Source organism: Heterodontus francisci, chromosome 48, assembly GCF_036365525.1.
Source record: "Heterodontus francisci isolate sHetFra1 chromosome 48, sHetFra1.hap1, whole genome shotgun sequence".
Classification (NCBI taxonomy): domain Eukaryota; kingdom Metazoa; phylum Chordata; class Chondrichthyes; order Heterodontiformes; family Heterodontidae; genus Heterodontus; species Heterodontus francisci.
In genome coordinates this window covers 14,025,803-14,036,532 of record NC_090418.1, presented here as the reverse complement: position 1 = coordinate 14,036,532, position 10,730 = coordinate 14,025,803, and the positions used below count along the sequence as shown (strand labels likewise).

General features: G+C 42.0%; 1 protein-coding gene across 1 annotated transcript; it reads left to right on the top strand.

Annotated features, from left to right (window-relative positions):
• The first annotated feature begins 4,075 nt into the window (after positions 1–4,075).
• On the top strand, positions 4,076–7,156 carry LOC137357316 (probable G-protein coupled receptor 139). Its single transcript, XM_068023570.1, has 2 exons — positions 4,076–4,172; positions 6,261–7,156. The coding sequence occupies exons 1-2, from the start codon at positions 4,076–4,078 to the stop codon at positions 7,154–7,156; spliced, it is 993 nt and encodes a 330-aa protein (XP_067879671.1).
• The last annotated feature ends 3,574 nt before the right edge of the window (positions 7,157–10,730 follow it).

The following is a 10,730-nucleotide window of genomic DNA, read 5'->3' as shown; positions in this document are numbered from 1 at the left end:
TTGCGTGGGCAATCATGTCTCACGAATTTGATTGAGTTTTTCGAGGAGGTAAGCAAGAGGACTGACGAGGGCAGGGCGATGTCTACATGGACTTTAGCAGGGCCTTTATTTATTTAGAGATACAGCACTGAAACAGGCACTTCGCCCCACCGAGTCTGTGCCGACCAAGAACCACCCATTGATACTAACCCTACAGTAATCCCATATTCCCTAACACCTACCTACACTAGGGGCAATTAACAATGGCCAATTTACCTATTGCCTGTTAGTTTTTGGCGGTGGGAGGAAACTGGAGCACCCTGCGAAAACCCACACGGTCACAGGGAGAACTTGCAAATTCCACTTAGGCAGTACCCAGAATTGATCCTGGGTCCATGGATCTGGGAGGCTGCAGTGCTAACCACTGCTCCACTGTGCACCCCAAAGGTTTCATGTGGTAGGCTGGTCCAGAAGGTTCGAACACATGGGATCCAGGGTGAGCTAGCCAATTGGATACAAAATTGTCTTGTTGATAGGAGGCAAAGGATGGTAGTCGAGGGTTTACTTCAGTTTGAAGGCCAGTGACCAGTGGTGTGCCGCAGTGGAGTATAAATGCCAGCCAGTTATCCAGAGGCCGTGACTAAAGCTCTGGAGAGACAAGTTAAAATTTGGAATTACAATCTACTCTCGGAAATGATTTTTTTTATTCCTTCTTTGGGAAGTGGGCGTCGCCAGCTAGGCCAGAATGTATTGCCCATCCCTAATTGCCCTTCAGAAGATGGTGGTGAGCTGCACCATGAAACCAGCAGATCTTCATCAAAATCCATCTCGTTCACAGATATCCTTTCTGGTCTGGACGAATGTGGCTCCCGGCCCATAACAATGTAGTTGACTCTTAACTGCCCTCTGAAATGGCCTTGCAAGCCATTCAGATGTACCAAACTGCTACAGAAACGTCTAAAAGAATAAAAATGAGATGGACAACCTGGCAAAGACCTAGGCACAGGAAAAAGTACACCATGCCCAGTCGATCATCTAAAGTCTTCCTTATGAACATAAGGGAAATTGTGCCAAAATTGAGACAGCTATCTCACAGACTAGCCAAGCAACAGCCTGACGTGGTCATAGTCACCGAATCATAACGGACAGCCAATGTCCCAGACTCCTCCATCACCATCCTTGGGTATGTTCTATCCCAACAGTCGGACAGACCTACCATGATGGCACCGTAATATACATTTGGGAGGGATTTGCACTGTGAGTCCTCAACATTGACTCCAGACTGCTTGATGTCTCATGGCAGCAGATCAAAGATGGCAAGGAAACCTCCTACTGAGTAACAAATCCTACCCTCCCTCAGCTGAGGAATAATGACTCCTTCATGCAGAACACCACTTGGAAGAAGCACCGAGTGTAGCAAGGGCTCAGAATGGACTCTGAGAGGGGTGTTCAATGCCCATCACCAACAGTAGCTCGGGAACACCACGACTGACTTATCTGGACCGAGTCCTGAGAGACATAGCCGCCAAACTGCGCCTGCAACTGGTAGTAAGGGAACCAACAAGAGGGAAAAACATGCTTGACCTCTCCCTCACCAATCTAAATGTCGCAGATGCATCTATCCTTCACAGAATTAGTACAAATGAATATCCCATGGTCTTTATGGAGAGGAATTGCTGAATTCACACTGAAGACACAGTCCATCGTGCTGTGTGGCAGGACCACTGTGCTAAAAGGGATAGATTCAGAAAAGATATAGCATCTTAAAACTGGGCATCCTTGAGGCGCTATGGGTCATTAGCTGCAGCAGAATTGGACTCAACCATAATCTGTAAACTCACAGCCCGGCATATCCCCCTCTTCCATCAAACCAGGGAATTCATTGTGGTTCAATGAGGAGTGCAGGGAAGTATGCCAGCAGCAGCACCAGGCATACATGAAAATGATGCGACAACCTGCTGAAGCTGCAACATAGAACTGCATACATGCTAAAATGGAAGCAGCATGTGATAGACAGAGCTAAGTGATCCCACAGACAACGGCTCTGATCAAAGCTCTGCAGCCCTGCCACATCCAGACACGAATGGTGGTGGACCATTAAATGACTAACCGGAGGGGGAGGCTCCACAAACATTCCAACCCTCAAAGATGTGGGGAAGCCCAGCACGTTAGTGCAAAAGACGAGGCTGAAGCATTTGCAACCATCTTCACCCAGAATTGCCGAATGAATGATCCATCTTGGCCTGCTCCTGAAGTCTCCAGCATCAAAACTGCCAGTCATCAGCCAATTCACTTCACCGCACGTGATATCAAGAAACGGCTGAATGCGTTGGATACAGCAAAGGCTGTCAGCCCTGGCAACATCCCAGTAAAAGTACCGGAGACTTGTGCTCTAAAAACGCCCCTAGACAAGCTGTTCCAGTAAAGCTACAACACTGGCATTTATCCAACAGTGTGTCATATTGCCCATGAATGTCCTGTCCGGATAAAGCGAGACACATCCAATCCAGCTAATTACCACCCTCTCCTCTCAATCATCAGAAAAGTGATGGAAGGTATCACCAACATCTACAAGGCACAAGTCCGGAGTATAATGGAATACTGTTAACTTGTCTCGAAGAGTGCTGCTCCAACAACGCTCAAGAAGCTCAATACCATCCAGAGCAAACATTCAAAACCTCCACCGACAGCGCATAGTGGCAGCAGTGTACACAATATGCAAGATGCACAACAGCAACTGGCCATGTTTGCTTGGACAGCACCTTCCAAAGCCACAGACTCTACCACTTAGAAGGACAAGGGCAACAGATGCATGGGAACATCAAATATTTCAAGTTTCTGTCCTGATTTGGAACTATATCGCTGTTCTTTCACTGTCGTTGCGTCAAAAACCAGGAACTCACAGCACTGTGGATGTCCCTACACCAGATGGACACTAGCAGTCCAAGAAGGCCGTTCACCAAGACAATCACAATTAGGGATGGATAACGACTGCAACGCTCACAACCAATGAAAGAACTTAAAATGCAGAAAAGGAGTGGAGAAGGCTTGTGTTGCTCGTTTAAGATAATAAGCAAGTAAAACATGGCTAATTAAAGAAGAAGACTGAGAGAGTGACAGGATTCAGATTCTGTAGTTAGGCAATATCACCAGCTATGAATTCGCTAAATATTAGTCACTCTTGCTGAGATAAATACCGTCCAATATTGATCAAGTCCTGAAATGTAGCGGTGAGATGATGACGTGCAAAGACAATGTGATGGTTTCAAATCTTTCTTCCTTATAGCTGCGCATAAATAAGAACATTTTACTTTAAATAATGTCTAGGACGCTGCATTTAATTGGTGCTGGCGTTTATTACAATAATGCCCACGTTAAAACACTGATTCGAGTTCTTCCTTCCTTTCTACATAACATGCATATTCTTTCTGATATCAACTAGAATAGATGCTTCCGTGAATACATTTGTTTTATTAGACATGCAGACTACAACAACGACGAGACTGTATTTTAAAATTCTTCAAACAAAAGTAATATTGTGGAAGTTGGAAATCTGAAATTAAAGCAAAACAAGCTGGAAACAATCGGCAGGCCAGGTAGCATGTTAGAAAATTGTATTGCAGGCACGGAGGGCATAATGGAAATGGGAAATAGTACTATTATTTAAGGTCTCAAAATTCCATTGTTTTGTTTTTGCTTAAGTTCTTTATTAGTTGTTCCTTTACGAGGAGCTCATTTATTCGGGCATATGTTTGTTGAACATTAGGCTACGCATTGTCTCCTTTATAGTTTTATTAAGAAAAGACATCTTTGGGACTTGTATGAGTGTATGAAGGTGCAGCATTAACCTGGTCTTTGGGGAAAAATCTAATTGGAAATTCTGCTGTTATTGTTAAAAATCTTGGAGTGAAAGTTGTTGACTTCATCTGTTTGTTTAGTGACTGTAAGTAAACCCAAGCAACATAGGACCCAATTTCCTGGCCCAATGCTTTATTCTCTATAAAGATTGGGGAACCTCTCAGTGTACCAGTCAGAAATTTTCCTCCAATGTCAACAACAAGCATCGAATCATTGCTTCTTGCCAAAAGAGAAAATAATGTCTCTTCCTTTTCTGATAAGGCTCAAGATTCTTTGGACGCTTTATGACATAGAAAAGATTTATTACCCCCTCTTGGCCGTGATTGGTGTGCCAGGTACGTTACTACCTGGGGTTGGAACTTCAGTAACTGGAGTTTACCAGTATATGATGTCTTAGTGTATGTGTCCAGCTATTTATTGTATTACATTCTCTATATTATATCAGTGACTGCACTTCAAAATTGCACCAGGGGATACATGGCTGTATATTGCTTTTGGATGTCCGAAATTTGCAGATATGTATTCTTCATTCCTTCTTTCTTTTCTTGCTTCCTTCCTTCGCTTTTCTTTCTTTCTGCTTATCTTTCTCTTCTTTATTTCTTTCTTGTTTATTCCTTCACTTTTTCTTCTTCCTATCTTTCTTCTCTTCTGTCATTCTTCCCTTCATTTTTTCTTTCTTCCTTCTTTTTCTTCTCTTTCTTCTTTTCTATTCTTATTTTCTTTCATTCTTTCCGTTCTTCCTTATTTAATTTATTTCCTTCTTTCTTTAATGCCTTCCTTACTACTATTCATTCTCTCCTTCTTTCTTCTTCTTTTCCTTTCTTTCTTCTTTTCCTTTCTTATTTTCTTTCATTCTTTTCTTTCATCCTTCTTTCATTTATTTCCTTCTTTCCTTATTTCTTTGTTTCCTTACTACTGTTCATTAGTTATTTCCTTCTTTCCTCCCTTACTAGTCTTCTTTGACTCTTCTTTATTTCGACTGTCTGGCTTTTCTATTTGTACAGTTTTTCTATCGTTCATGTTGTGTCCATTTAATGGTGACCTGTGTTCCATGGTTGTGAGCTCTCATTCACTGATATCAGTTGAATCATTATTGTGCACTTAATTGCCATTATTAGATCCATTTCAGGCCATTTAATAATATCTCAATGACCGTTCAAACTACAGCACAGGTCATGTTACGAGAGCATTATCAACTAAAAGTGTGCATGTGGGTATCTAGATACTGAGACCAATGGTCAGACGAGAATATTGTTCGAATACCTCACCCTTTCTCAGGTTCAGCAGCTTGTAGTTAATTATTTAGTGGAACAAATGAGTGCTAACAGGCTGATGACAAAACCATCAATGATTCAACCTAGTTCAGATATCCTGCTTCTATTGATTCCTGACCACAGTTGTTTGGCGGTTTCTGGATATTTCCATGAGAGTTCGAAGCTTGCGTTACTGTTTATTATTATTCAGATCGCTTAATAGTTTCATTTTGAATGAATAATGTACATGTAATCCTGAATATGGAATTACTAGGAAGCAAGGCATGTCTGTAACTCGATCGACCATAGGGAATCCAGGAGCAGAGGGTCAGACTGGCCCTCACTTCTAATGTACAAAACAATCAGGAAGTTCATATTTAATAGGAGAAAATAAAGGAGAGCAATCACATTTCAACCATTAGATGGGAAGGTTTGATATGTGCCTTTTCAAGATTTGCTAAATGCCCAGACAAATTGACGACAGTATATACTGTTAAATAACGAACCTAATCAGAGATCATTTTACATTTCCCGTACTCCCAGGCATTTTTGTATCACTTCCTCATCCATGGCTATTAAATAAGTTACAGCTAGACCTTCTTAGGGGTGATGGAAAGAAACATTTCTGCACAAATGGAGTAGTGGAGATCTGGAACCATTCTCCAAAGAAAATCATTGAGACTAAGTGAATTGAAAGTTTCAAAACTCAGATAGGTCGCTTTTCCACAGGCAAGGCTAATTCAGAAACAAGGCGGGTAGATGGAGTTCAGATACAGACCAGCTGGAATCTAATTGAATAGCAGAACACGTCCAAGTGGCTGAATGGATTATTCGCATTCTTGTATTCCTTTGTACGTGTAACTAGCATTTCTTGATTGTTTTTCCTTTTTTCATTGAATAGAAATTCGCTGTTTTAATCATGTTTCATTTAATCCCGTTGTATCATTTATTTGCTGATTCATTACTGATTACTCTGATTTTAAAAACCTATATACAGGAAGTTCTGTCACAGGTTAATGATTAGATTCCATCACTGGCTGTAAAGCCACGTTGCACGTTACTTGGTGAGCTTCACTTCATTGCATATTCCAGTTATTTCAAGTGAATCAAATCAAACTTCTATGTTTGGCTCTTTTGGTTAATCATTTCCTATTCTCCTTTTGCTTACAGTTAACTTGGTGACGATTGTGATCCTGTCTCGAGGAAAATGCGGTCTCTCCAAATGTGTCACCAGCTATCTGGTAGCTATGGCAACGGCGGACCTATTGGTCGTTATCGTCGATCTGATCCTAAGGCAGATTCCTATTGCTTATCGGGAAGAATTTGCCTTTATGTTGTACATTAGAGTTTGTAATATCCACGCCGTCCTGCTTTATGCCACCACAGACTGTTCTGTCTGGTTTACCGTCACTTTCTCCTTTGATCGATTTGTAACCATTTGTTGTCAGAAGCTGAAAACTAAATACTGCACCGAGAAAACAGCCGCTGTGGTTCTCGGAACAGTGACTGTGCTGAGCTGTTTGAAGAACATTTTCTGGTATTTTCTGCATATGAGTGGATATTCGCTTTCTAATAGTCCCTGGTTTTGCCACGTGACATTCCAAGTATCTCATTCATTGGCCTGGGGCGTCGTTGAATTCATGCATTATATTTTAACACCTTTTATTCCATTTATTTTGATTCTACTATTCAATGCACTGACGGTCAGAAACATTATAGTGGCCAGCAGAGTCCGCAAGCGGCTCCGGGGTCGGAGCAGTGGAGAGCGTCCCAGTGACCCAGAGATGGCAAACCGAAGAAAATCCATGATTTTACTGTTCATTATATCGGCGAATTTCATACTGTTATGGGTGGTGTTTATGGTGTGTTCCATCTTGAATCGATTGGATTACTTGTGGTATTCTGTTCTTCTGCCCACATTTGTTCAGGAAATAGGCTTCATGCTCCAGCTCTTGAGTTGCTGCACGAACACGTTTATTTATGCAGTGACCCAAAGAAAATTCAGGAAGGAGTTGTGGAATGGAGTGAAATATCCTTTCACAATGATGGTCAAATTAATCCGGTGAAATTCTCCCACACTTTCCAACAACAGTATGTATATTTGTGCTGTATCCTGTAAAAGGTACTGTCAGCTTTCTTTATTTTTTTATATATTCTGAAATATCTCATAAATTGGTGCACTCTTAAAGGTAAATTAATGTCATAGATCAGGAACTTGTAGCATATTTTCCAAGGCAGGACCTAAGCATACGTTATGGACAGATGCGATTTCAAACAAAGGGTGGTTTACTTGCATTGCAAAGTCGTATCTGAGCAAACAATCTCGGGATACTCTGGGAATGAACTCCTGCTTTGATTTTTTTACTGAAAATACACCATTCATTCGCATTGCAATGACAGTTGCTGGATGTTGAGGAGCTCGGTTACTCTAATGTTTGCTTTATTATGAAGGGAGAAGTTTTGAATTGCAGGAAAGAATCAGGAATAAAATCAAGGCAGCATGGAAGAAGGAAGTTTACAGCTCTCTGCACCATACAGGGAACAAGAGAGAAAAAAGTCAATATTTCTAATTTAAATTAGCAGCATTCCCGCCCCATCCACATCAAACCCAGCCTCCGCCCTTTTACTGATTGAAGCAGATTGTGAACTGAGCTCAAAAAAGGTTTGCCCAGTGATTGCCCAGTGATAACTTGTTTCCTTGTTTGAAAAATTGTAAGACAATAGAAATCTGGATTAGTTCTGAAGGGAATGTTACTGCTATGTTCCTGAGCCGAATACCGCTCATTCTCCGGTTCTGGAACAGCAAAACATCGGTACCGAATCCCGATACAGCACACCCGCGGTTCCCGGAGCCACACTTGCCCCAGTCTCAGGAAAACATACTCCAGGACCACGGTGCAGTGCATGCCAGTTCTGGGGACAATGAGCCCCTGGGACCCAGTACAGCACACTTTCTGGTACCGGTCCAGCATACGCCATGTCTCGGTACAATACACACCGTGGTGTCTGTATAGCTAACTACCAGGTACCAATACAACACAGTCCTGGGCACCTGAGCAACACTTTCCCATATACAGGTACAGCGCACTGCTGTGTCCCATTACAGAACATTTGCTGGTCGAGTGAGAGTGGTTCTAGTGGCGCAATCGTTCAAAAGGAGGCCATTCTGTGACAGTATAATTTTGGGAAATGCTTTGGCGCGCATCTGCACAGCTGATATTTGTTCCTGTTTTGTGCAACTGAGAAGTTTACCACCGCCCAGCCCCCACCCTTCCACCTTCTGCATCAACCCGCGCCACCATGACCACACCCCCAACCCTCCCCAACACACCCCGCCCCCGCCCCCTACAACCCGCCCGTCACCCAGCCTCTGCCAGCCTTTCTGGTGAACAGTGCAAATTTCCATTGTAACCATGCTAGTTTGGATGTTGAGGAAGCTCAGGGCCTTCGTTATGTGGAGGGGTTGAGCACCAGGATGAAATTGCAGACAGGAAGACCAGGGTGAGCAAAGGACTCAGAGACAAGTAGCCCTTGTGTGAAGATTAGTTCAGAACAGGACGGCTCAAACAGAGACCAATTGTGAAACAGCCTAAAGTGCATTGTGCGTTAACTAACGTTCGTGAACTGAGCCACAAGTCTCCATATGGAACTATGACAGAATGGCAATAACAGAACCTGAATGAAGGAGAGATTTCAGAACAATATTCCTAGCTCCAAGATATTCCAGAAGGACAGGGAACGAGAAAATGGCAGAATATGTCGAATAAACTATTTTAAAACTGGTGAGAGATGATGTACTTGAGGTGTTAAAGACACTCACTGTTTACAATTAATAAACGGAAAAGTGTTATTGTACGACTGGTTTTACACTGAAGCCTCCAAATAGTGAAAAGTAGATAGAAGAGAAATATGCAAGAATTATAGAGAAGCTAATATAAATTAATGACTTGGACTCGGAGGTACAGGAATTCATAGATTGCACGTTATTTGAAAGGGTAATAGACAGAGAGGAAGATAATAATTGTCATCAAGAGGACATGGACAGGGCGGTAGACTGGACAGAAACATGGCAGTTGAAATTCAACGCAGAAGAGTATAAGATGTATCTTGGTGGGAAGAATGAGGAGACAGAATAAATGTACATGATATAATTTTAAAATAGGTGCAAGAACGTATAGATGCTAAGGGTCTTTGAATGCAGCAGGACAGGTTAACAAATCAATAAATCAAGCACACGTGATTATGTGATTTATAAATAGTAGAAACGAAAACAACAGATAAGAAATGTTGTTAAACTTCTATAAACTCAAGTTCAGTCCCAGCTGAAGTGTTTTGATAAATTCTGGGCATCACACTTTAGGAAGGACTTGAAGCATTTGGAGAGAATACAGAGAGATTGAATAGAATGGTTCCAGGGCTGAGGGATTGCAGTTACGTTGATAGAGTGGAGAAACTGGGGTTGTTCTCATTAGAGCAGGGGAGGCTGAAGAGATATTGCAAATTTGTTTAAAGTGATGATATTTTCAGGTAGGTTAAATTCAGAGAATGTTTCCTAATGGCTGAAGTGTCAATATGTAGATGGCAGAGATTTATGATAATTGGCCAAAGTACCAGAGGCGACATGGATGGAACGAATTACACAGTGTGGCTAGGATTTCGAATGCACTGCCGGAAAGGATGCTGGATAGAAATTCAATAGCAGACGTCACAATGATAGTACTTGAAGGAGAAATATTGCAGGGATGGGGGAAAATGGGGGAGGGGAGAGGGAATAATTGGATTGCTCTTTGAAAGAGACAGCACAGAACCGAGGGGCCGAATTTCCTCTGTATGTGCTCTCCTATTCTATGATTCTATTGATAATGGGGAACTTCAGTCATCCGAATGTATGCTGGAATAGCAACAGTGTAAAGGCCAAAGACGAGGATACATTTCTGAAAGTAAACAAAAGTTCTTACATTATCAGTGTGATTACAGGCCAATGAGGAAGGAAGCAGTGCTGGATCTGGCTCTGGGGAATGAACTGTAGTGTTTTTCAGCCGAATGGGACTTGAGAAATGTAATATCACCGGGCTTAGACAAGTTATGGAAACTCAAGTGTAAAGGTCCTCAGCGGGGTAAAAAGAGGCTTATAATTAGTGTAAGGTCCATAATACAGTCAAGAACCGAGCTGAATATAGAATGTCCAGAGGAAATCTTTAAAAAAAACAAAAGAGACAAAAAGAGTGGTCCACAGCTTTCATAAAAGGGAAAACAAAAATCGTTTTATTAGTGATGCCACACGCAGTAAAATGTTAATCATAGTTGAGTGCCAAGGTGTTAAACATCATTTCCAGAGAATTTGTCAATCTTTCGTGCCGTTATATTTCCTAACATTGTTCAGTTAACTTTAGTGAGTGTTCGTCCTTGAATCATTCTTGATTTATTTTTTAGGAAATGCAGCACTGAAGCAGGCCCTTCGGCCCACCATCAACCACCCATTTATACTAGTCCTTCATTAATCACATATTCCTTCCCCATCCCCACCTTTCCTCAATTCCCCTACCATCTACCTATACTAGGGGCAATTGACAAATCAACCTGCAAGCCTTTGGCTGTGGGAGGAAACCAGAAATCCCGGCAAAAAGCCACACGGTCACA

What these genes read in the sequence shown, in the direction of transcription:
- LOC137357316 (XM_068023570.1), top strand. Translation starts at nt 4,076, where the DNA reads ATGTCTCTTCCTTTTCTGATAAGGCTCAAGATTCTTTGGACGCTTTAT. An exon ending in GGCCGTGATTGGTGTGCCAG is followed by an intron (nt 4,173 to 6,260) that starts GTACGTTACTAC and finishes TTTTGCTTACAG; the next exon opens with TTAACTTGGTGACGATTGTG.